Source organism: Triturus cristatus, chromosome 10 (genome assembly GCF_964204655.1).
Source record: "Triturus cristatus chromosome 10, aTriCri1.1, whole genome shotgun sequence".
Lineage (NCBI taxonomy): Eukaryota > Metazoa > Chordata > Amphibia > Caudata > Salamandridae > Triturus > Triturus cristatus.
The window spans coordinates 1,196,555,208-1,196,583,075 of NC_140593.1; the positions used below are offsets into that span (position 1 = coordinate 1,196,555,208).

At 45.7% G+C, this 27,868-nt stretch overlaps 1 protein-coding gene across 5 annotated transcripts in view; it reads right to left on the minus strand.

Moving 5' to 3' along the window:
* Window positions 1-27,868, minus strand: part of SLC38A5 (solute carrier family 38 member 5) — a 419,077-nt gene that overhangs the window by 62,474 nt on the left and 328,735 nt on the right. For all 5 annotated transcript variants that reach the window (XM_085629632.1, XM_085629635.1, XM_085629633.1 and 2 more), the window contains 3 exons: window positions 12,222-12,304; window positions 8,407-8,465; window positions 1,386-1,523 (listed from right to left, as the gene is read on the minus strand). In XM_085629632.1, coding sequence (XP_085485758.1) covers window positions 1,386-1,523; window positions 8,407-8,465; window positions 12,222-12,304 — 280 coding nt within the window. The remainder of the gene's footprint in view (window positions 1-1,385; window positions 1,524-8,406; window positions 8,466-12,221; window positions 12,305-27,868) is intronic.

A 27,868-nucleotide genomic window follows, 5' to 3' on the forward strand; every position in this document is an offset into this window, starting at 1 on the left:
CACGGGGAGATTAAGTGATTTGCCCAGAATCACAGGATGTTGAGCGTTGTTGCCGAAACTCGAACCTGGTTCCCCTGCTTCGAGGTTGACCGCTTTAGCCATAAAGCTACAGCTTCTCCTGCTTCCCTTTTGAAGTCAAGTGTGCCGGGGCTTACCACCATGTCCTCATGGGTCAGATGTCACTGCTGCGGAGGCAATAACAAAATCCCTCTGGCAGTTTCTCACTATGCCAGGCAGTGCCAACCACAGCACTGGGGAATCCATCCACGACCCATTCAACACACATGAAACTCGCACTCTCTCTCACACATAAACACACAGTAACCACCCCCCTTCCCACCCAACAAAATCACTTGTGTTGCCCAGGGGTTGTATGACAGAACCCCAAAGGCATTAACCCCGCACACCTGTACCACTCAGTCAGTATCCCCGCGTGCGACGTTACCACGTGTTACTTTAGCACACAACTCATTACAACGACTTGCTTTCGCTGGCACTGGACTTTGGAATAGTACAAATTACTATTCCAACTCCAGTCTACGCAACAGTAGGGAAGATATTGGACTTAAAACTCCAACACCAGTAGAACAACACACCCCCTACAGCAAGTCCTTGTAACAACTTGCATGCTAAAGTTACGCGTGGTAACTTCGCATGCAGGGTACCAACCTTGTTGTAAAGGCTAGTCGTTGTAAAGACTGCTTGGTAAATGATGTTTCCAGTTGCCCAGGTGCCCCCTCCCACCCATCTGTTCAAGAATGGCTGGATCTTCGACTCCCCAACACAGTTCCCTACCATATATACAGAAACTCAAACCTATTTCGTACGAACGGGGCTTTGCTGATCAGCAACCTATGGGTAAGACGGCAGGCGACTCACGGTTGTATATACACGAGGTCATCTTAATTGTGCCATCAGGAAACGACGATATGGGCACAAGTTTCAAATAAGAGCTAAAATGGATTTAATAGCTGCAACTTTGTACACTGCTATATTGCAGCAGATTTTTTTTCAAGCAGTATCTTCTTTATCTCACCAAACCCTAATACATTTAAAAAATGCCATAAAAAAGATACATAATCATTATCTGGAGTGCAGCAACACAAAGTGTCAGACCCTTGGGTTGTTCACGCACCTCCCTATACGCTCCGCCTTACTTCTTCTAGGATCTGGCTAACTTGGACTCTCACTTGTGAGTTAGTGGGGAATATTTTAGCTTGGTTTCTTACCTGTGAGTTGGTGGTGAATATTATAGCTTGGTTTTTCTACCTGTGAGTTGGTGGTGAATATTTTAGCCTGGTTTCTTACCTGTGATGGTGGTGAATATTTTAGCTTGGTTTTTCTACCTGTAAGTTGGTGGTGAATGTTTCAGCTTGGTTTCTTACCTGCGAGTTGGTGGTGAATATTTTAGCGGTGCAACTGTCGTCGTCCGTGATGTTGTGACCATTAAAGTGCACCTCGTGAGGCTCACTAGCAAGGGTTCCATTCATGGGGCAAGGAATCTGAAACTTTTTATACATCACCTAAACCAAAAAAAACAAATAACTATTAAAAACACAACAACATCTGTCTGCTCCGACTCCTCCATTCCCACCCTGAGCTATCCTAGTGACACATGAGAAATTCACAGGACTACAATTCCAGAGATGGCATCACAAACAGATCACAAAGCAAGATGGGAAACCCCAGAACAATGGAAGGAAATATGGCACTTTTCATGCCTTGGATGATTGGTTCTCTGGCAGAATCAGTCCTACAACCTGTGGCCTAAGTGGAAACACCATCTTTGAGATCCACGATTCTATACTTGGCATCTTCTCTAGAAGGACCAATCATACGACCTTATTCTAGCCACGGCAGCCATGTCATAAGTCCACCACTCCATCCATGCCCATTCTCTGGTATTGACCACCTTGCCCCTGCCTGGAAGCAGAAGCTCTTGGTCCCAGGGAAGTCTAAACTTCAGGAATAGTCAGGCACACTGTGTCAGTCTTTCTGAGTGTCCAGGCTATGATGTTTATGTTCCTGCAAGTTCTAATTTATACAGATAATTGTTTGGCTGCTGTTCTGTGGTCATCTTTTCTTCCATTCCTTCGCTCCCCATATCTTGTCCACCTCAGTTATGTATGGGTAATCACTGTCTCGTTCGCAAAAACTGCAAACACTGCTCCTCCCAGCACCACATGCTCGTGGCAAAGGGTCTCAAGTAGTGATTACAAAACAGCTAAATACAAAATGGACATAATGGAACAAAGCAGGCATAAAATGGACATGACTATATGCAAGAGCCGGGCATCTTTAAAGCTGTCAGCAAATGCAGACGAGCAAAGCAGAAGACTCTGATTCAGAGAAATATATCCATGAAGAGGGAAAGAGAATGGAGCCAGATGCTCAGAGTTAGGGATCCTTGCCTCACAGAGCAGAACATGAGGTGGCTGTCACTGGAATGGATTCTGAGATGCAGCACAGACTTCAGTCTAAAGTGGCTGTATCGAGTTCTAGTTTTTTACTCATTATTTTATGCATGTTTTCTTTTGGGAAGGTGAGAATACAAAGCTGTTTTCATCCATTAATTTAAAAAAACGATATTTCTTTAGGCAGGCAATGCAAGATATTCATTCATATTTTTTTTCCCATTTAAGCGAAAGTGCAAAGGCAAAGTAGCAGACCATAGATAACGCACACACGGTGAGCGGGTCTGCCGTCCCACCATTAAGTAGTGTAGAAGATGCATAAAAGACAACCTGAATTTTGATGAACTGAGTCACTTATGATGTCAATTATTGTTTTGGGGATTTTTTTTTAGAGCACTACATGCCAGCCAGTAAGATCCTCTGAGCGCCTTGAGATAAAGATACAAAGACCAGCCAGAATATTGAAAAATTGTGGTGATAAATGAACTGGCCAGTAAAAAACTCATGGAATCTGCTGGAGAAACCCCCATGTGTATATGACTAAAAACAGTGACAAAATCATGGAGAAGAAACAATAAATTAAAGGTAAACAGGGATGATGAAGGCCTGGCCAGTCTTAGGGTCAGACTCAAGTGTTCTGAAAAATTCCAACCCCTGTGCAAAACATTTTGTGTCTGAGGGACTGGTATTCCGAGTGTGCAGAGTTTAGCGCACCCACTAATCCCTCTGTTGTTCCCCATTTACTTGGAATAGGTGAAATTTATTGCACTAAGAAGAATCAGATTTTATTGGGAGTGATAAATTTAGACCATCCTTGATAAGCACTTGTAACTAGACGTCTTACCTGAAGATGTCTTGGGATTAAATTTGATCATTACACTCACTTGTGCTATCAATACGATACCGAGGCACTTGCAATGTCTATGGAACGCTTAACACATGCGATGTACAAGGATCCGCATTTATGAGTTATATTTGAATCCTGAGACCTCACATGGACTCATTTAGAATAGGGTGTATTTTTGTGCTAACACCATCAATCTGTAATTGTGTTAGTGCACCCAAAAACAGTGATATTTCCAGAAATTTTACTTCAGATGAGAATATTCGCAATTTGAAAGAAACAGGCAGTCTCCACTTGGACAAATGGTCATCACTCACCTCAACAGACCAACAGTGGTAGCAAGGTCGCGTGACCAGACTTTTACTTTATGAAACTTGTTGTTGGATGTCTCAGTGTCTTTTGTGTGACTGACGTCCTGGTACTCATTAACATCATGAGGGGCAGTAGAGGTACTGCATGCTAGACTGATTTTCCTCAGTTTTGCCACAAAAGTTTGTGAGGACTTGGTTTAGTAAAAGTGACGACTCTCCTAACCATCAATGAACACAACACGTGGAGTCCCTAGGAGACCACTCGGGTGAATTGGATATCCTTGGGCATGAGCGGGCTGGCAGCACTCAGCCATCCTGGCAGGATTTTCCAGAGGAGCAGTTACTTACTTGCAAGACCAGTTGCCCATCAGGGTAACTTGCTTAGATGTTATTAATAGTTAATAGTTCTGCACCTGTGAGGTACCCCAAACACCTTTACAATTGAGAAACACTCAGAACACAAAAGCATAAACCAATGTCTATTCAAAGATAACATTTGCTTTACATTTTTTATCTCTCCAAAAATAAGAATTTGATCATTATCAAGAGACCTGCTCAAAATAAGAAATAGGTTTAAACAAACACAGCAGCTTTGCAGCTCAAATCCCTTTCTTACTTTAAAAGCCTAAAAGGAAATGCTCCCTATAGCTTTTTTGGACGCTTTGTGTAATTTGCCTCTAGGAACAAACATACAGCCATTGCTGGACTGCGGATCCTGAAAGTTTCAGAGTTCCTGGGCCACCGCGCCTATCAGAAGGAGATACAGGAAAAGTCAACTGGAATGTGCAAGCCACCCTCACCACCACTGGTGTTTTGTTTAGGTCTCTCGGAAATGTTCCGTCTTTTTTATCGGGTCCCTTAACTTCGAAATTGAGTCTAGACATTGAAAGAGATAGCTTAGTACACGGACTTGACCTACAAATAAATCTTTCATGCTTGGAAGGCATCCGATTCCTTCTCAGCATAACACTGTGCCATGAAGGACACCATCAAAGTAGAAGGGACTACTATGACACTAAGCTACAAAACTCAAAAAAAAGGGTAACAATTGATAGGAATGACTTGGATTGGACTGACTGGTCATCCACGGGTAACGTACTCACCAAACACCTTGGTACCAATAAAATCCTGCTTTCGTTCGCCAATTTATGAGGAACTCAGAATGGTAATAATCTAGACCTCTACACCTTTCTAAAACTTAAACGTGTGTGTAAACTACCAATCTCGGAAAAGGATCTCTCCATCATTCATCTCACACACGTATGAAACAGGAATGGCCTCTTGGTCTCAAAGACCTACAGACACTTGCAATTCAAACCATAGGAATTGTTGCAGAACACGATCACTAAATGAGAAGCTGGTATTGTTGGCTCGTATGGTCAATTTTCAGGTCTCCTCCCTTTAAATATAAAATAACGCCAGTATTAGCCCAAATTACAGTTATGTTCCTACATGAGTAGTTTGGACTCTGCAATGGTAACACAAACTAAAACTAAGAGATTACTGGAGTATTTTGGAACTGTGGCACAGCTGAAGTAGACCTTCCACATATGGTATTCTACTGTCTATCATTAAAACCGCTATGGTCCGAAATGTTGAAACTTGGCATAAAAATATTTTAAATTCTCTCTAATGAAAACATGTTGTATCTCATACCAGGCAGATTAGATCCTAACATCAGTAAAGACACCACATAGGTACCTTTTTGGCCTAATACTTATTCTAGGATGTAAAATGCTCCTCGGTAATGGAAAATCTCATTCCGTGCTTGGAAGAGCCGGCTCTCGTTCATCACAGGAGCGGATAACATCTCCTTGCAACAGTTCCCTTGGAGGCTTCCCAAATATCCATATACAACACATTAGATACTTACTTTACTACCTTCAAACCACCATAAAGCTTTACCACCTAAAACCCTCTATGTGCAATCCTGTAACACCCCACACTTAGCCCTTATGGAATACAGCACCTCGTTATCCTGCCCCTGTATATTTGTTCTCATCGTACCAGTAATACGTTAATCAAACACCACTGGGACAAGCATACTTGTTTTCCATTTTCGGGAGTACGAAACAATATTCTATATCACCTCACATTATACGCTCATACGACCGTCTTATTAATAATGTATGATTGGGTACTCTCTCTACCCTACTATGTTTATATTTAACTGTTGTTTGATGTTTTATTTTGTGAAAATCCCAATAAAAGGTTTTAAGCAAAAAAGATGGCAGAATCCACCTTATTGAACAATGCTGTGGCTGTCTTCATTGAAGGACCTGAAATGTAACAGGACATCCTGAAATTGGACTTAAGCAGATATGTTTATTTACTTATGTAGAGCAAATACGGTTCCCAGTTTACATTCAGGTGTCTCCTGATGCCTTCTGCTGGTTAACTATCGGCTTCACCTCCAAGAGGAAAGAACCACATATCTAGGGCACAAGTCTGGGGTACACGGAGTCCACCCACTATTTTCGTAGGGTGGACGCCGACCACCAAGCCAATCAGGTGAGCCCCACAGAAATGTGCTGAAACTCTGCGTTGTAATTTTCAGACACCGGGACACATTCAGCAGCGCCTGCACGTTGTCTGCTTTCCATTCCCAGCAGCAACGTGTAGGCAGCGAGGGGGGTCTTTTTTCTTTCCACCTCCAGCTGGGCCAAAGATGAAGGCTGAAGCAATCAGGCCTCCTTTTGAGTAATATCCTGAGTGGACGCGGCCTGTGACCTCACTCTTACATGCACATGCAACGAAGGAGACACAAAAGCACCCAGCGTGTTATCACTTCTAAGAGAGGTATGCTATTGACTTGGTTCAGTCCCTGGACTGCATTCACTCTAAGAATGTCAAATGTGTTGGTCTGTTCCAGAATTTACACTAAGAACAATTTAAATAGCACTATTTTATCTCTTTTATAACACTACTCACCCCAATGCAGGGTGCCAGAGCGCTTTGTGTAACATACACATTATACACTGACAACAAAACATACAAGTATGTAAATCAACGTGCAGGATGTGTCACATAACACGGTGAGGGTTACAAGGTGTAGAAGTTGCATGTCCTTCATGGCTCACTGTGTTATATTAGAAGGATTACATTTTTTGAACTGCATGTAACAAAAGGATCTTTATGTTGAAAGCTGTAACTAACTTACCCATATACATAAAATAAAAAACTGTCATCTGGATGTTACATGATGTGCTTTGCAGGAGACACATTAACCTTCTATAGTACTCTGAATCATTTCTAGGACAGCAAACAACACAGATCTCTCCAGCAAAGCATTACTGTCCAAAGTTATCTTGCCATTATTACTATTCAATCTTTGTGGCAGGGTTTTAAAAACATAAAAGTATTAGTTGAGGCCAAAATTTTGCGTCAGGGTTGCAACACTTTTTTGGCACAACTTCGACGCAAAATCTCATTTGTTAAATCTCATAATGCTCTTAAATGTACTCATGATACACCTGATAAACCTATGTGTGAAGTCTTACAATCTGATGTCACTCTTGTGATGTCACTTCCAGCGAGGTCACTTCCTGTGATGCCACATGCGATGTCACTCATCGCAATGTCATGTGCTGCGATGGCACGCGCCATGATGTCACTTGCATACTGACTAACTTGGTTAGTCCCCCCACTTCCTTTTACAGGCCTTGTGCCCTGCCCATGTCCATTATGTATGGGGGAGGGAGAGAGAGAGAGAGAGAGTGTGTATTGATACGTATATGAATATACACACACGTATATATATATATATTTTCTTTTTTCCACAGCAGCCGCAAGCTGAACTATCTTTGGCAAACACCCATTGAGTCTTATTAACTGAGACGCATTAGAAACTGATACTTCGGTCACTAATTATACACACTTTCTGTGTATTGTAATCAAGGTCAAATCTTCACTGAAAGTTCCTATTAAAAATAATGTTTGTGCAACCAATTCTTATATGCATTTGTTACAGGGTATCAAGAAACTGATCTCACGCGCAGACATTATTTCTGTAGTACAACACTCAGTGTTACCCAGTCAAACTTTAGGAGACTCTAGGGTGTGCTGACGGCCAGTCTCAGGGTCTTGGGGACTCTGTAGTCTGGGAGGATTCTGGGCCAGGGGATTCTTTTGCATCACACTGAACTAGCTTCAGGTTTCCTGTCTCCCGCCACTTGACGGAAAGTACTTTCAGGTGGCCTTCATCTCCTACAAGGCGCTCTAATGTGCTACTGCCATCTGTCTGCTCCAGAAACTGAACCAATCGAGTGGACTTGGAGAATTGCACTATATAGACATTCTAAGGATAAATTACAAAACCCCACAACTCTACAATTTAAAATTTGCGAGTTTGTGTCAATATGTATGTCCTTACAGCAGATATCAGAACTGTGCCACATTTACCATAAAAATCTCTAATATTTAAAAAGTTCTTAAAATGGTGTAGGTTTCTGTTGTTTCTACATTACTGTAACTGGATTATGCATGTCTGTTGATAGTATTTTCACTCTATTTCTTTGAGTAGGGTGTTACTTGTTTTATATGTTTTCATACTTTCTACCGCACTTCGATTCATCTTTGTGTTCTCTTCCAGCTAAAAAATGCAAAAAATAAATACACAGACTTTTCTTTTCAATATCCTCAAAACGCTCCTTGGCGGCAGCGCACTAGATCCAAGTACAGAGGCAACAATGATGGTGTGGAGTATGAATTAGCTGAAAACTGCATGCAGAGCAAGGACACATCAAAAAACCCAAACACTGAAGCTAGTTAAAAAACAAAACATTGTGAATGTTCCTCGCGCACTGTCAACATGAAGGTCTAAGGAAGTATGACTTACTGAGATTAGGAAGAACACCATACAGGTGAGAGAGAAGCCGCTGGTGTATCCCAGGTACCCTAGAGGGAAGTAGAGGGACAGCGGTTACTAGAGGGCAGCCAATGGGAGTGCATCTACCGTAGACCACGCCCCATTACCCTAATAGGGCACAAGATAAATAACCAATAACAATGTGCTAATGAAGGAAGTGCACCTATCCCAGCTATGTTAAAAGCGAGGAAGATAAATCAATTAAAATGCAAACAAATCCTTTAAAAATACTAAGAGAGACACATGTAAGAGAAAAGAACAATATCAAAATAAAAGGCTACTATGAAGAACCGGACGCACACGTATCCTGGAAAAAGACGAGTGCTGGCATTGGACAAGATCAAAAACACTCCTTTGTTCATTGAATATTTCTGTCCTTGGTGGATATGCCAGTCTCTTCCAGGCTCAAGCAACCAAACTTCAGTCAGAAGCATCACCTTTCAACTGATATACCCAAGCACTAACTATGGACTTCCAAATACAATACCTGTCGACCAGAGTGCTAGCTTCACAGACTCCCAGGCATGGCAGTGTTTTCAGGACTTCCTGCAATTTCTGTTTTCTTATTACCTTAACAACAGCCTGTGTGAAGGAGCCAATACCTTTACAAGCAGGACCTTAAATCCGGTAACTTACAGAAGCGCTATCTATAGCAGGCGTCTCCAATAAGAAGCTCGGGAGCTGCTGGTAGCTCTCCAGCGACCTCACGTAGCTCTCTTCTGTGCAGCACTCGCTACTAAATTAGAAGCTCTTGCTTGGTGGAATTTATAATATATTTGAACCAAAATTGACAAGTGTGTTCTTGAGACAAAAATGTGTGTATTTTCAGAACTCATAAACTGATATTTGAAGAAAAATGACTGCATTTCCAAAGTACTTTGAAAGCTGATATTTGAGTGATAAGTGATATTTCATTGGTGAGACTTATTACTATTATTAGAATTACCTTGGTACCACGAGTACTGCACTATGGCTTTTATCTATTAACTAAGAAAAGACATTCCATAGTGACAAAGCCTTTTTTACATGTCTGCTGTCAACCCTGCCTGCTACGCCGAGGGGGTCACGGCTGGGACTCTTGCATGGGGAGGAGACGAGCGTAACCGTGTCTGATGTGCTCACTATTACAACAGTAGTAATATTAGTGGCTATCAATGAGTTTTTATTGAACATAAGTAGCTTTTATTACAGAAAAGGTTGAAGACCCCTGATCTAAAGACTTCGTAGAAGCTGGACGATTAACAGAAGAACATTCCAAAGAATATATACAAACTGGGTAACTAACAGATGAACATTCCAAAGAATATACACAAGCTGGGAGGTTACCAGAAGTGCATTCCAAAGAATATACACAAGCTGGGAGATTAACAGAAGTGCATTCCAAAGAATATACACACGCTGGGAGATTAACAGAAGAACATTCTAAAGAATATACACAAGCTGGGAGATTAACAGAAGAACATTCCAAAGAATATACACAAACTGGGAGATTAACAGAAGTGCATTCCAAAGAATATACACAAACTGGGAGATTACCAGAAGAACATTCCAAAGAATAGACACAAACTGGGAGATTAACAGAAGCGCATTCCAAAGAATATACACAAGCTGGGAGATTAACAGAAGTGCATTCCAAAGAATATACACACGCTGGGAGATTAACAGAAGAACATTCCAAAGAATATACAAAAAACGGGAGATTAACAGAAGAACATTCCAAAGAATATACACAAACTGGGAGATTAACAGAAGTGCATTCCAAAGAATATACACAAACTGGGAGATTACCAGAAGAACATTCCAAAGAATAGACACAAACTGGGAGATTAACAGAAGCGCATTCCAAAGAATATACACAAGCTGGGAGATTAACAGAAATGCATTCCAAAGAATATACACAAGCTGGGAGATTAACAGAAGTGCATTCCAAAGAATATACACAAACTGGGAGATTAACAGAAGTGCATTCCAAAGAATATACACAAGCTGGGAGATTACCAGAAGAACATTCCAAAGAATATACACAAACTGGGAGATTAACAGAAGTGCATTCCAAAGAATATACACAAACTGGGAAATTAACAGAAATGCATTCTATAGAATATACACAAACTGGGAGATTAACAGAATTGCATTCCAAAGAATATACACAAGCTGGGAGATTAACAGAAGTCATTCCAAAGAATATACACAAGATGGGAGATTACCAGAAGAACATTCCAAAGAATATACACAAGCTGGAAGATTAACAGAAGTGCATTCCAAAGAATATACACAAGCTGGGAGATTACCAGAAGTGCATTCCAAAGAATATACACAAACTGGGAGATTACCAGAAGTGCATTCCAAAGAATATACACAAACTGGGAGATTAACAGAAATGCATTCCAAAGAATATACACAAGCTGGGAGATTAACAGAAGTGCATTCCAAAGAATATACACAAGCTGGGAGATTAACAGAAGTGCATTCCAAAGAATATACACAAGCTGGGAGATTAACAGAAGTGCATTCCAAAGAATATACACAAACTGGGAGATTAACAGAAGTGCATTCCAAAGAATATACACAAACTGGGAGATTAAAAGAAGTGCATTCCAAAGAATATACACAAGGTGGGAGATTAACAGAAATGCATTCCAAAGAATATACACAAACTGGGAGATTAAAAGAAGTGCATTCCAAAGAATATACACAAGCTGGGATATTAACAGAAGAACATTTCGAAGAATACATACAAGGTCGGCAATTAACAGAAGAACATTTCGAAGAATACATACAAGCTGGGCGATTAACAGAAGAACATTCCAAAGAATACATACAAGCTGGGCGATTAACAGAAGAACATTTCGAAGAATACATACAAGCTGGGCGATTAACAGAAGAACATTCCAAAGAATACATACAAACTGGGCGATTAACAGAAGAACATTTCGAAGAATACATACAAGCTGGGCGATTAACAGAAGAACATTCCAAAGAATACATACAAGCTGGGCGATTAACAGAAGAACATTCCAAAGAATACATACAAGCTGGGCGATTAACAGAAGAACATTCCAAAGAATACATACAAGCTGGGCAATTAACAGTAGTGCATTCCAAAGCATTCGTACAAGATGGATGATTAACAGAAGTACATTCTGAAACACTCTTACAAGATGGTCAGTTTGGAGGGATACATTCCAAAGCACTTGTACAAATTGAGCAATTACCAGAAGAACATTTCCAAAGCATTTGTACAAGCTGACCAATTAACAGAAGTACATTCTGAAACACTCTTACAAGATGGTCAGTTTGGAGAGATACATTCCAAAGCACTTGTACAAGCTGAGCAATTAACAGAAGTATATTCTGAAGCAGTTGTATAACTTGGGCGATTATCCAATTAACCTTTCGAAGCATTCATACAAGCTGGTCAATTAAATGAGATACATTCCGAGATGATACGTGGGCAAAAAACAGCAATACATTACTAGGCAGTTGTACCAGCCAGTTAAACATCAGAAATACACTGCTAAGCGGTCACTCCAGCCTGGATGAATGTATGTATGTATGTATTGGCATTTATAAGGCGCATAAATCACCCGTAGGTTTCAAAGCGCCCGCAGAAACTCCAATGATGCGCGAGAGGTTAGACAGTGTCAAATGAATGGCAGTACACAACTAGACATTTGTAAAAACAAATGTACATTTCAAAGCATTCACTCAAAGTGCTCAAATAATAGAAGCACATTCCAAGGCACACATACATTCTGGGCAATTAACAGGAAACACAAACTTACCAAGGTGTTTCATTAGGGCAAGTGGCAAGATGATGAAAATGCTGACAATTATGATTAGAATATTTCCATTCAGGTACCAGTCTCTGAAAAGAAAAAGAACATTTTTACAAAGACTGCAAACTTTTGGCAGGCAATTTCACTGCGCGCTCCCATGTCCAATAGTAAGCGCCGAAACGAACAACAAGTGGGTAACGGGTGTTCGTGAATGCACGCATGGTTTAACTTGAAGGGGCCGTCCCCACTTCTGCTTTACAAGCAATCACCAACGACAGGCATGCTAGAATGCTCAACGGGTTGATGACGTCAGCTTGCATCTTGAAACATATTTATTGGATGACCATTTCAAAGGTCATGCTCGGATACGATGCCTTTCTAGCAATATTTTCATTGGGTGCACCGTTTAGGAGAAGCACCAACTTGTGAAAGTTCCGAATTACCACTGAAACCTAGCTTAAGGTACATGGGACGAACGTGTAATTATTTTAATTAATCAAAAGCAATGATAGTTGTTGCTTAAGCAGGAGTGACACAACTGACACACCGCAAAAAAATTCAGCAGCTTTCAAATAATTGACAGATTCGCATGCTTGAATTATAACCAGTCGTAAGGATGTGAATCTATGAAAGATCCAGCGATGGAGGACAAAATGTCTATTGCCTGCAACTACAGCTCTGCCCAGCACTGCACAGCATTGTCCATCCTTTACAGATTCACAGTCTTCAATTATTCACACTCCACTGAGATTACCAGCTTGGCGACTGGGAATAGGATAATCCGATTATGTGAATCTACGAAGAACCTTGTGATGGAGAACTAGAGATGCCTGGACCTAGCGACAGCAGCTGGCGCGCCCATGTTGCAAGGTTTCTGGCAATGCCTTGTATTCATCTTTCTTTTGTGAATGAAAAAAGGACATTCATTAAGGAGCAGTGGGGTGGTGTTTTGCCATCAGTTTCTACTATAAAGTACAGAGCAAGAGGAGATATTTAAAGAGACTGCAGTATATATTTACTCTTGAGAGCCAGATATGCACAAACATTTTGGAGACTCGGGCATTCTGTTATAGGAGTGGCCTCTGTGTGCTTGACACGGATGACCAATGTCTGCTGATTAGTTACTGGTGGACAGTCAACACATTATGCGGCATGCTTCATCATAGGGATTTCTCCTCTCTATGGCTGGTTGTTTGTGTATATAATGTGCTGCAGCTGGGTAGCTCGTTACACATTTTTTGAGAGCCTGTGCCCCACCCTAAGTCTCAAAGACCCACTTTAAGCCCCTCTTGATTATCCTTAGTTACTGTGGCCCACGTGAATCCCGATGTCCCAACGGGGTCCTTGTGACAGTAACCCTCCAGGCGGCCACCAACCTCACGAAGTGGATCAGCGACTGCGCAGACGAGCTCGCCCCCCTGAGGACCCCGCCCAGCAGACCCGGTAGCAAGAAAGCACCATGGTTCACCGACGAACTCAAGAGCTCCAAGAAGAACTGCCGAGCCCTCGAGAGAACCTGGCGCAGAGACCCAACACCGGACAAAATGACTGCCCTCAAGCTCGCCACCCGAAAACACCACCAACTCATCCACGCCACCAAGAAAACTGCATTCAAGGAACGACTGGACAACAACGCACACAACAGCAAGGAACTCTTCAACATTGTCAAAGAGCTCTCCAACCCCAACGCCGGAAACAACGACATCACCCCTTCGCAAGATCTCTGCAACTCCCTCGCCTCCTACTTCCACAACAAGATCGCGGACATACACAAAATCTTCAGCTCTCTACCGACGAACGCCACGACCGAACCACCGCCCCCCACCACCACCCTCCGCGCCTGGACTCAGATCGGCACCGAAGACACCGTCCGCACGATGAACTCCATCCACTCCGGATCTCCGACCGACCCCTGCCCTCACCACGTCTTCAACAAGGCCGACGCTGTCATCGCACCCCACCTGCGGGACATCATCAACACCTCCTTCGACACCGCCACCTTCCCGGAGAGCTGGAAGCACGCCGAACTCAGCGCCCTACTCAAGAAGCCATCGGCCGACCCGACCGACCTCAAGAACTACCGCCCCATCTCGCTGCTCCCGTTTCCAGCAAAAGTCATCGAGAAGACCGTCAACAAGCAACTGGCCGCCTTCCTCGAAACGAACGGATCCCTCGACCCCTCGCAGTCTGGCTTCCGAGCCAACCACAGCACCGAGACCGCCCTGATCGCAGCCACCGATGACATCCGAGCGCTACTCGACAACGGAGAAACAGCGGCCCTCATCATCCTCGACCTCTCCGCGGCCTTCGACACTGTCTGCCACCGTACCCTAGTACAACGCCTCAGCAACATCGGAGTCCAGGAGAAGGCACTGGAGTGGATCATCTCCTTCCTCGCCGGAAGGACACAGAGAGTCCGTCTCCCTCCGTTCAGATCTGAAGCCACCGAAGTCATCTGCGGCGTCCCTCAAGGCTCCTCGCTCAGTCCAACCCTCTTCAACGTCTACATGAGCCCCCTCGCAGACATCGCACGCCAGCACAACCTCAACATCATCTCCTACGCCGACGACACCCAGCTGATCCTCTCCCTCACCAACGACCCCGCCATCGCCAGAGCCAACCTTCAAGAAGGGATGAAAGAGGTAGCCGAATGGATGAAGAACAGCCACCTGAAACTGAACTCAGACAAGACGGAAGTCCTCATCCTGGGATCCTCACCCGCCACGTGGGACGACTCCTGGTGGCCCCCCGCCCTAGGCAGCGCACCCAAACCAACAGACCACGCACGCAACCTGGGCTTCATCCTGGACTCCTCCCTCTCCATGACCAGACAAGTCAACGCCGTCTCCTCGTCGTGCTTCCACATACTGCGCATGCTACGTAAGATCTTCCGGTGGATCCCCACCGAGACGAGGAAGACGGTCACCCAGGCCCTCGTCACCAGCCGTCTGGACTACGGCAACTCCCTCTACGCCGGAACCACCGCCAAACTCCAAAAGAGACTCCAGCGGATCCAGAACACCTCAGCGCGACTCATCCTGGACATCCCCCGTCGCAGCCACATCTCCGGACACCTGAGAGACCTGCACTGGCTCCCGGTCAGCAAGAGAATCACCTTCCGTCTCCTCACCCACGCACACAAAGCCCTACACAACCAAGGCCCAGGATACCTCAACAGCCGCCTCAACTTCTACGCTCCCAAACGCCAGCTTCGATCGACCAGCCACGCCCTCGCCGCCGTCCCCCGCATCCGAAGAGCCACCACAGGGGGACGGTCCTTCTCCTACCTCGCCGCCAAGACATGGAACTCCCTCCCCACCCACCTCCGCCTGACCCAGGACCACCTCACCTTCAGGAAGCAACTCAAGACCTGGCTGTTCGAGCAGTAGCGGACCCCCCCAGCGCCTTGAGACCCTCCGGGTGAGTAGCGCGCTATATAAATGCGATGATTGATTGATTGACCCTCCACAAGCCACTGTGGGGGATTGACACCGTGTCCTAAGTCACCAAAGTCCACGCTAAGCCTCTATTGCCTGCTCGGATTCAATATGGCCCACTCCAAGTCTCGGTGCTAACCCCATATCAGCTTGTCCAGCCTAAATCTTAATTGCCCCACTTCTCCCACACCATACTTCCCCTTACCCCACTTTTCCCTGAGAACCCATGGCACATCCCAAGTCTGAATAACACACACTAAGCCACTCCAGCTTACCACAAATCTCGAGGGCCTTCTCTGAATCACAGAGTGGACCACTCTAAATCAATGTACCCCTTCTGTGGCGTAGTGTCCTTCCCCGAGTCAACATGACTCAGCTTCAGGCACGGTAGCCCACCAAGGTCACCACAGTTCATCCACTTTCTATTTTGTGTGTCATGAGCTACTGTGTGTAGCCCAAGCCACAGTGGCCTACCTCAAGTTTCTGTGGTCCACTACGGGCCATTGTAGCCTTCTCTGAATCACGATGGCGCTCACTGAGTTATCATTGCCCACTGTGAGTCACCATGGCCCTCGCCCAGTCACCATGGCCCACGTCCAGTCACCATGGCCCACTCAAAGATGGCATTGCCCACCCCAACCAGAGTTGGCATTGCCCAACCCGGGCCACCATGGCCTATCTTGAGTCGCCATGTCCCACCTTGAGTCGCCATGTCCAACCTTGAGCCGCCATTGCCTACCCTGAGTCACCATGTCCCGCCTTGAGTAGCCATGGCCTACCCTGAGTCACCATGTCCCACCTTGAGTCGCCATGGCCCGCCATAACTTGTCATGTCCCACCTTGCACCGTCATCGCCTGCCATAACTTGTCATGTCCCACCTTGCACCGCCTGCCATAACTTGTCATGTCCCACCGTGAGTCGCCATGGCCCACCACAAGTCGCCATGTCCCACCTTGAGTCGCCATGGCTTACCCTGAGTCGCCATGGCCCGCTATAACTTGTTAAGTCCCACCTTGAGTCTCCATGGTGGAGAAGTGTGGCTCAATGGTTAGAGTGGCAGACCTCGATGCAGAGCACTGGTCCGGGACCAGGGTTCGATTCCCGTCACGGCAGGGTCTCGGGCTATAAATTACGCGGACCGGATATTCTCGCCTCAGTGCCTATTCTAATCATGGGTCCCACGCTGCAACTCTGGGCAATAGCTTGCTTAATCTCCACAACGGCCCCATCAGCGCTGGGATGCCTGGCCTCACCATGGGGGTGCCCAGGAGTGGACACCTCACATGGAAAGCCAGGAAGGGTTCCACAGCGGTATGAGTAAAAGCGCCAGGATGCCCCCGTTGGGGGTGGCAGTGCGCTATACAAGTACAAACACATTTACATTTTACATGTCCCACCTTGAGTCGCCATGGCCTACCCTGAGTCACCATGTCCCACCTTGAGTAGCCATGGCCTACCCTGAGTCACCAAGTCCCACCTTGTGTCGCCATGGCCCACCCTAACTTGTCAAGTCCCACCTTGCAGGGCCATGGCCCACCATAACTTGTGATGATCCACCCTAGTCGCCAGGGCTCACCCTAATTTACTAAGGCCCACCCAGAGTCGTCATGGCATACTCCCCTCCCTGAGCCACCATGCACACCCCAGTTGACATGGCCGACCCTGAGTCGCAATGGCCCACCTTCAGTAGCCACTGATCCCCCGAGTCCGGTGCCAGGCCCTTGAGACCACAATATTTGTGAGCTGGGGTCTCCTTGTCGCTGAGTGTGCACATTGTAAGTGGAGTAGTGTGGCTCACTGGTTAGAGGCAGCAGACCCGGAAGCAGAGGACAGCCCGGGACCAGGGTTCAATTCCCGATGCGGCAGGGTCGTGGACCATGGCCAGCGGACTCGATAATTCTCGCCTCGGTGCCTACTCTAACCAGGGATCACACTCGGCAACTCTGGGCATTAGCTTGCCTCATCTCCACAACGGCCCCCCACAGACGCCGGGGATGCCTGGTTTCACCTTGGAGATACCCTGGAGGGACCATCTCACAGGGATAGCCAGGACGGGTTCCCCAGCGGTCTACAGCGCCACGACGCCTCAGGGCAGCAGTGCGCTTTACAAAAAACACATTACATTACATTAAATGAAGCTCAGTTCTTGGACAGGACATTTTACAGACACTCACTGCATGTCTTCCAGCCCAGTGCCTCACAGCGCCTGGGGCAGCCAGCCGGTACACCCCATCCCCCCCTCCCCGCAGCTCCACCACTGGCATGGAGGGTTCCCAGGGCTGCGCTGGTCGCACGCACAGTACATGGCACTGAACATTCAGACAGCAAAGGCTACGGAGCGCTGTGCCAGCTGGGTGGAAGGTGCCCTTGGGGATCAGTGGTAGTGCGCCGCCTCGTTCGGACGCGTACTCTGCCCCTGTTCCCACAGTGCGTCTGCCAAGGCTTGTTTTTTTTCCAACGCTTAAATGAAAAGCACAAACGGGCCTCGAGACACGGCCCCGCCCACAGCACCTACGAGTCACTCAGGGACGAGAAGAGCCGGTGCATCAAGAAACCGGGACCAAGGCCACGAGCAAGGGGGCGCTGCGGGGCGCGCTGGGGCTGATTTCACGCAGGGAGATGTTCTAAGTGTATTCAAGCAAACAGATGACTTGACCGGGAGGGGTGCGAGCCTAGAATGCTGCAATGTTTCATGGGATAACTAATCCGGGGGTCTTAAACCGCCGTGCACATGCAACATCTGCCAGCGGTTTGTGATAAGACTGCTGCCGTTAGAGGAGTGACCTGGCAGGCCCGGCCTTGGCGGCTGCAGATGAAGGGCCGTTCCACCAGAGGGCGCTGTCTCCTAGGAGATCCCACCCTGGAAGGATGAGACGGCTTCGCTTGGTGCCCGGGAGGGCGCTGACCCCCAGAACAATACACTACAGTTAAATTTACGTTGAAAGTTCCCCCGCCGGATGGGGGGGGGGCGAACAGCAGGTGTTCAAGGAGACGGATCTCAGGCACCTGGTGACGCAGCAAGACTCTGCTGAGAAATCCTAGACCACATAGAGATGTATGACGCTACGGTGTGTGGGTCTTAATATGACCTTTCCTTTACCAGAATCCGACGAAGAGCTTTAACAGCGGGTCTGAAGTGGCCCTACTGTCTCATCCCAGATGCGAGTGGATTACCAGTGCTTTAAATGGGCCGGTACTGTCCGGTTTTCAGCACTTCTCAAGATAAATGCAATACTTTTAATTGTAGAGTGCCGGCACTTCTCGGAAACAAGCAGGTACTCTGGTACAGAGTATCTGCACTTTTATTTTTCCATTTCAAGCACTGGAGTGGAGCGGCAGTGTTTAGACACTTTACACTCTGGCTAACGTCTTATTCGGGAGACCGGGTCGCCAATGCTATATTTTTGGAAGGGTAGATGGGTGATATGGCTCAAAGCCGTGGTCAACAGTGGAAGGCAATTCTTAGACAGGGATCACTTATTATTGGGTGAAGGACTTGGAAGATGGTGGGGGGAGGGGGGGGGGGGGTGGCGGCTTCCCTTGAGTCCGGCCAGGTGAGATGGGTTCAGAAGGCCCAACGACGAGCTGAGGTTTTGCGCTGCTCAGCAGAGTGAATGTTTATCCTCCCAGGAGGGCCTGCTTCAGGCGCGGCATCTTCAAGTTTGACGCGGACCTGGGTGTCGACCCAGCAGATCTGAAATCCAACATTTTGCTGCGCTAGAAAGCCCAGAGGAGGCCAGACAGATGTTGAACAGGCTTGGCGTGAATGTGGCGATAAGGGGAAAAACGCCCTCAGTGGGAATTGCCGCGTAGAAACGACCAAGAACAGACAAGGCTGACGCGAAAAAAGATCTGCGGAGGCAGTGCCGTGTCGAAATGGGAAAAAGTAAGCCTGCATAGAAAAATGTCCTTTAGCAGAAAAGGCTATAACAATCATATTTTCGTGTGCTTTGGTACACCACTTAAATTCTGAGTGTTTTGGGCTTTAAAGCAGTAAATGTTTGGGTTGGTGGGTGGGTGGGTTGAAGGAGTCTTACCTCGAGGCAAAACCTTTTTGGAGTGGTATTGAAGACTAAAGTTTAAAAACGATATCTATTTTTACATTCCTAAAAGTGAAGGCACCTCGGATCCCCTTTCCTCCTGTGAAGATATTTTCTGCAGGGCCATTCCGAAATAATTTATAATAAAATAAGTAATTCCTCGCATATGTATTGCCTGTACTTGGATGTATTGTCTGGGCAGTCAAGAGCTGGCTTCCACTAATACCCTCTCTGCAGTTTATAGCTCTTAAAGTTAAATTTTCTAAAACGAGAACACACACTTTCGGATATTCCTCATTCCTTTTTTGAACATAAATATCATATTAGAAATAATCTACTCCCTCATCCTAGGTGTAGGCCTAGGCCCATAGTTTTATCTCAGTTGGGCCCTGTATCGTGACCATTAAGGTAACACATTTCCTTCTATTATTTTACATGCAACCACCCCAGAGCCCATTCATTTCGTGGCACCTCAGCCGCAAGCGGCAACTGGTGCTCTCCCCCTGAGGATGGGCTTCACAGCACTAGATTCGTACCCTCTAGGAACCAGGCGGACAGGTCATACTCTCTCCAGACGCAGGCTGTCCCCCGACAGCAATATAGACCCCCCTCCTCTTCCTCTGCATGCCTTCCGCTCCCTTGGTATGGCAGCAGTCGCAGGTGGCAGCAGGAAAGAGCCAAGAACTCTGGCAGATGGGGCCAGGGGAGGGCATGGGAACGGAGAAAGGGGTTCCAGATGTTTGCGCTTTCTAGCATGGCGCGCATCCAGATGTGAGTACGAACAAGGTCACTAGCTGGCCTAGCTGTTACGGTCTGTAAAACTGGGCCTCTTGGGAAGTAGTGGCAGCCTGTACTGTCGCCTACCGAGTGGCCTCGCATGAAACGTTCAGGGTCCGAATACTGCCCTTGGCAAGGGGTAGAGTGTGGCTGTGAGTGCATGGACCACAGTCTTGGACTAGGAGTGTATGTATGACTGTACAGATGCACGCCACAAGGCTTTATAGGGCACACTGCATGGCACAAGGCTTCCTACACAGCAAAGCGCTGAGCTTATGACCCGAAGGTGCAGCAGTCATATCTGCCAGGGAGAGACAGGCGTCCCTACTCTGCCCGCCACTCTCATCTCTCCCTGGGGTGCGGGCCACCAACATGTCTGGCAAAGTCAAGAACCCTTCTCCCCATATTAAAAATGGAATGGTGCATACATTTGAAAAGTATGCACAAAGGTGATATCTGTATAGTGCAAACCCAGTTGGAAGATGTGATTTGATTATTATTATTTTTTATTACAGTTACTTAAAACCATTTGCAATGCAACTAAACAAATTAAAAACAAAACCTAAAAGAGATTCATTTACGATTATAACCAATTTCATTCCGTAGAAAGTACAAATGAAACACGGAAGACTTTAAAAATTGATAAGTTAATTATGTGTGAAGCCTAATGTCGGAGGTGTGTCTTAGTCCGTCCCATGCGAGTCTGTGTTCTTGCAGTTGGCGCGCTCTTATGCTTTCACAAGTCTGGGACGCACTTCCTCCATAGATCTCCCAAGTCTAGCCAGGTCGGTCACTAGAGTGCAGGAAAATAGAGCCACAACAGCTTCTGTTACTGTCCGAACTCCTTTGCGTAGCCATATTGGCTTTAGTAACTTCCGACGGAGTGGTAACAGACCCGGGCAGCAGCACATTAGATGTAGTAATGACTCTGTTTTGAAGTTGCAGATTCTGCAGCTGATTTTAGGATCAAGTGCTTTCCAGCCCCGGATTTAATTCTCTTATCGGGAGAGGCACTAGTCTGGCCCACTGAATGTTTTTTAGGGCCTTTCTCCCCAAGGCTTGATGAAGGTAAGGCTGGGATTTGCACCCCATGTATGTAGCGATCAGTCACCACTTTCACTCTCAAAGTGCGCTAGATGACTTTCTCTTGACAGTTGGTAGCATTGTTTGTTAATTGCCCTCTTGATAGCCGGGTAGGTTATGGCTTCTTGTCCCCAATTCTGAGTTGCCAAATCTAAGGCTTCCGCTGCTTCCTGCACGTAGACCTGCCATGGATCAGGAGGTCCTCCATAGATGGGTTTTAACATGCTCTTCAGGCTCCCTTACGGAGCTTTGAGTACCTGATAATAATATTTTGCGTGCGTCCCCAAGCATTCTTTACTCTGTTGCACCAGTCCAAATTCCAGTCGGATCCCGCTATTGCGGGTGTATTTGGGTAGTTTAAATATGCGTTTGTACGCCCGGCATTGTGCTTTTTCCATCATTGTGATCATTTTACCCAGGAATGCTTGCGGTGCGTGCCCCGCGTTTGCCCTTATTTTCGATTGTAACACCTTTCTGATTGGGATGGTGGTTGGGCTCTGCATTTTCTCATGTAGTTTACACAAAGCATAGATTGTAGATTCTACTTTAGATTTCATTTTGTGCAGGTGCAAAGTTGCTTTGCCCGAGTCACTCAGCCAACACCAGAGATAGTTATAAGACTTTGAAACAGTTATTGTTTCTTTGCCCATGTGCCATTTGAGGAGTGTTTTTTTTTTTACAACTCCCGAAGATCAATACTTTGGTCTTTTCTGGATTTATTGTTAATTCATTGATCTGATTGTAGGCATTTAGAGCATCCAGCCCCCTTTGTAGTCCTATTTTTGTGTGGTCCATCACTACTAAGTCGTCCGCGTATTGTAAAATTTGGATTTTATTGATTCCAATTTTTGGGACTGCGAGGTTGGCATTGTGGAGCCTCTTGCCCAGATCCGCTGTGTATAGATTGATCAAGTGTTGGGGCAAGTACACAACCCTGTTTTAGGCCTAGATTTGTAAGGCACTTTTTTGTTGTGGTGTTGTTTGCTAATTTAACTTTGATCCAAGTATTGCTGTATAACGAGATGATAGCGTTGAGGAGGCCGGATGGAATTTGCCAATTATGCAATTTGGACCAAAGCTTGCAGCGTGGCACCCCGTCGAAAGCTGCTGAATAATCTATGAAGCAGGCAAAGACTGGTTTCTTATTTTTGACATTGGCTTGCTGCCTTAAGTAAGATATGGCCATGATGTTATCGATTGTCGAACAGACTTTTCGGAAACCTGTTTGATAAGGTGGGAGAATTTCATTGTCTTCAACCCATCTATTTAGTTCTGTCAACAGGGTGTTTCCGTAGGCTTTCCCTTCGATGTCTAGAAGGGCGATTAATCTGTAGTTTTTAGGTTCTGTATATCGCCCTTCTTGTATATGGGTTGTAAGATTGACCCGCGCCACGAGTCTGGCACCTTAGCCTGTAGTCGGCATTCGGTAGGATATTGGGTAGGACACTCCCCCAGTATGTTGGATCTTCCCTAAACATTGCACCGGGTAGGCCATTGGGACCTGCTGTCCCATCTTTCCTTATCTTTTTAACTATTCCTTTAACAGCTGTTGCATCGTGGTCACTGTTCACAAGTACATTAGTAGGTTCCACTACGTTGTATATACTTGCTGTGTGGCCGTCAAGGTCCTTCCAATTTCAATGCAACCTTCCGTTTCCACGTAAATTGCTGACACGTCTCAACCATGCTGCAGCGTGTATCGAATTACGCCGATCTACTTTATCATTATCCAACTGGGCTATATATTGCCAGAGTTGTCGATGTTTATGGGGTTTTGTTAGCTCGTGGATCTTGATCCATTCTTCATCAAGCTTGTTTTGCTTGAGCACCCAAAGCAGTTGTTTCCGCTCTTTGTGCAGTTCGTTGCGCTTGTCCAGTGTTCTTTTTGAACCTGCGATCTTATGTGCTCTTTTTGCCTTGTTTAGGTTGCGAGTAATATCACTCAGTTTTGTGTTGTTATGCGCGGTTTGTACAGTAGTTTTCTCTTCTGGTTTGGGCTCACCTTTCTTCAAAGCTGTTTTCAGGGCAGTGGTCCACTCTGACCAATTTTCCATGTTGGGCTCAACCCCAGAGTGATTGCCTGTGCGTTCTTGTCTTTCTTTCCAGTCTTTAAATGCCGTCACCTGATGCTTGTTCCATTTTATTCTTCTCACCAGGGCATGTTCCTCAATGCCTTGGGCTACCGCAATTATTTTTTCCCGTTCTTTAATTGTGATGTTCAGGTCAACCTGTAGTAATCCATGATCGCTAGTGTCATCTGCTTTAATTACAAAATTTCTAACCTTGAATGCGAGTTGGTTGCATAAGAAAATATAATCGATTGTGGAACAATTCCTAAATGTAGTTATCCTTTGGTTGTTTGTGTCTGAGCTTTTTGATAGGTTCTCGACTGAATTGAGGTCGTAATTTAATAAGAAATTGTTAAAAGTTCTTTCAGCGCTAGTTAGGTGCTTCCTTTCACACTGCTTTGTTCCCAAATGGTGCAAGTTGAAGTCCCCCACAAGCATTTTCGCCGGCGACCCGTGTGTATAAAGAATTTCCTGTATTGTTGTGATCATAGATTTTGTGGCCTCTAATTTCGATTGGCCTAATGCGTTTAAGTATACATTTATTAAAAGCAGTGAGGCGCAGTCTTCGTTGGCCCTTTTTCCTTGAATTGAAAGTGCCTGCAGCACGTTTGAGTCCGTGTTTATAATCCTTACTGTTAGTTCTTTTGCTTGTTTGACAAAAGTCGAGATCCCACCTGATGGTCTTCCGTGGCGGTTGTGTTTAGTGGCTAATTTGTGGAAGCCAGCATATCCTTCCAGGTGTACCGGCTCTGTAGCCCAGGTTTCTTGAAGGCATATAATATCTCCCTCTAGCAGTTTGTTTGTTGCTGTGACTTGTTTCAGGGCTTTTCGTAAACCTGCCACATTCCAGGAGACAAGTTTAAGGCTGTGTGGTGTCTTTTGAAATGGCCCTGATGTACCGGTGTTTACCGCTATTGACAATTTTGTCTCGGGCTGCGTTCGTGGGTCCCCCGAGAAATCAACTATGAGTTCTTTTACGTCAGGTATGATGAGTGCTGCTCTGAGTGTCACTGTTGTTCCCCTTATTATTCTCCCTTAATCGTGTTTTCTAGGGTGCCTCCTCTTTTATTATTCTGTTTCTGTCCTCCTCTGTTCTAACAGATATAATAAGGTTTTCAAAATTCCGATCTAGTTGTATAGTCAAGGTACCTTTCAAAATACTGTGGGACTGTTCCTTTACTTTCTTTGTGTGGTTGGCAGTATTTGACGGTCCAAGTAAGATTAGCGGGTATTTTTCTTACTCGGGTATCATGAACTTAATCCCCCAATTTTTGAAGATTTCTTTTTCCAAGAACACAGCTTCTGGAATATGATGGTTTATCCAGGTCACTACGGTATTTTCCTGGGTAGGATCTTCGTCCTTTGGTTCGAAGTGAACACTCACCATATCTACACTTGTTATACTGGACAGTGATAGTATATGTTGGAGAAGCCTTAGCAAGTTGCCCCTATTTAAGATGTCATGCTTGCCCTTTGATTTGTAGAGAGGTTGGAAGATGCTTAATTTTGCGTCTCTTTGTGTCGGCAAGATGGCATTTGTTGCCAGTTGCATTATGGTGGTGTTTGGTTCTCTCCTGAGACCTTAGGTGTAACAACCGGAGGTTGCTTCTTTCCTTCCCCCATTTTGTCTTTGGGGTTCTCCTTTGATATTTTGTCCAAACAGATTTCTTTTGTATCTGGTGTGTCCCTATTTGCTACCTCCACTTGTTCAAGTTTCTCCTGTATTTCTCGGGTAGCTACTTCAGTTGTAATTTTTCACCACTGCAGGACCATCTCTGGACTGTATGTTTACTTTAGGCGGTTTGCTAAAGATTGGATATAGTTTTTTATTAATTTGCAGGTCCTGTTTTTGAACTGGTGTTATTACTGGTTCGTTTGAGATGTATGTTGACTGCCTCCAACTTCTTTCAATTTGTGTAGTCTTTTCGCACTTCTTTTGTTTTCTTAATTTTTTCTTCATGCGTCTTGTCAGGTTCATCTGTGTTGGCTATCAGTTGATTGTTAAGTACTGAGTCTGTATGTACGCTGCTCTTTCTTGGTTCCTCTTTTATAGCGTTGTGCTGAGGCCCTACAAGCGTGTTATTGTGGTTGTCGTTGGTTACTCTAATTTTTAAATCCTCAATGAGAGTGGTCAAAACTTCCGGGATCGATGCTAATTTGTCAGTTGTTGGGCAACAGGCACACTCCATATTTAGTGTGGTTGCGTAGGCCTGTGCTCGCATGACTAGGGAGTTAAGGTTAGCCAATTTTTTATCAATCCCTGTGATTGCATTTGCCATGATATTTAGCAGATCTACTTGAACGTCCATCTTGTTTGATTTGTAGTTCAATGCCTCCAAAGTAAGTTGTGATGTTTTAAAGAAAATATCCCATATGGTTCCTGAGTCAATTGATGGCGCTGTATTGGTTGTTAATACTGAATCATTTGTCTCGGGGTTTTGACACAGCTTTGTGCCTTTGAGCAACTGATATGGTGGTGGTGGTATTAAAATGTGTGTGTGTTTTTTTCTGGTGCCTGTATGTTTTGAACTGCCTCCAAATGGTGTGCTTGCTTTGATGTTTGATTAATGATTTTTACCAGTACCTCAATTGGTTGTTGAGCCTCAATACTTCTTGAGTGTTCTTGAGTTTTTTGCCAAGGTATACTGTCGGACTCCTCTTGTTGGAATTCATTGGCTTGCGGAGATTGTTCTCTAGATGTAATAAGCTCCAAGTCTGTTATGGACCCCCATGAAGTATTTTGTTGTTCCATTGGTTCTAGTTTTAGCAGACCCTCGATTAAGCCTATGGACGTTCTTGTTTCATTTGAGTCATTTGAGGCCTTTGGCTCAAGCGTATCCTTGGTTTGTGTGTCTCTTGTTGTTCTCTTCTTTATTGGAGTGATTGGTGCTGGTAGATGGGTTTTTCCCTCTTGATTCGTGAGCATTGTTCCTACTGGATCTTTTAAGAAGCCAATCTTGCTTGGTGCATTGTTTGTTCTTGCAAAGATTGGAAAAACTTGCAAAATTAAAGTTTGACCCTCCCCCTCAGTTTTTGCTTTGTTATTTTTGGCCGTCGTTCCTTGTGTTTTCCTTTTCCTTTTTATTGGAGGGAAAGGCGCTCTGTCTCTTCCCGACCTCATGGTTCACCCTTCTGTTTTTGTTCTTTTTTCCTTTAACTCGTCCTTCAGTCTTCCTTATTAGTTATTTATTTATTGTTATTATTTTTTTTTGGGTTACTTTGGATGTTTAAATGTTTCAATGTTTGATTGAATATTTGGTTGTTTAGTTTGGCACCCTATCTCAGTGCCCAGGCCGGGCCGTGAGTGGAATTGCAGAGTGTCCAGAATGGAGACCAGGCTCCTAAAGCGCCTAGGGCGAAAACCTGACAGCAAAAATAACAGCTCTGGTGCAAAAGTACCCCCCCCAGGTGTCACACTGGGCTGGTCACCCCCTCTAGCCTCCCAAACTCCCTCAACCTGCTCTTCGCTCACTCAACTACTCACTTGCTTGCCCGCTGTGTCCCGTTTCCAGTGCCAAGTCCTGGGTAGCTGGCTCTTACAGCTCTCTCCACCTCCCCTTGGCCTGGCCACTCTCCCGCACCCTCGCTCCACTCCGCTCCTGAGCAGTTAGCAGGCTGAGAGAGGTGCAAGGATCAGCGCACACCAAGTGCTGACCGTGAACAGACCTCTAGTTGAGGCAGCACTGCTCTTCCGCCACCACGAGCCGTCCGCCTCTCCACTGTTCAGCTGAGTCAGCGCCCACAATGCACTGACCTCTAGTTGAGGCAGCGCCGCCCACAAGCCGCCACGGGCCGTCCGCTACACCGCTCAGCTGTCCAGTCACTCCGATACACCGCAATGGGCAGTGCTGGAATGGTGGCTAACAGTAGCTAAGCTGTCAGCATGGCGGTGGCGGCGATAATGACGGCAGCGACCGTGGCGAAAGGCTGCAGCTGAAAACCGACAAAAGCCGGAGCTGAAGGACGATAGAGCCGCAGCGGCCACAACGGCGTGCGGCGCCAACAACAGTGATGGCCACGGGCGATAACTCCTCCTCTTCCTCTAAGGCTCAGGAGAAGATGTCCAGGTTAAAAGGTAGTCAACCAGTGCCTGGAGATGCCCAGGTTTATAGGTACAGTCCGCAGGCGCCTAGAGGTGCCTAGGTTTAAAGGTACAGTCAACGAGTGTCTGGAGGTGTCCAGGTTCAAAGGTATGGTCCAAGAGTGCCTGGAGATGTCCAGGTTCAAAGGTGCAGTCCACGAGTGC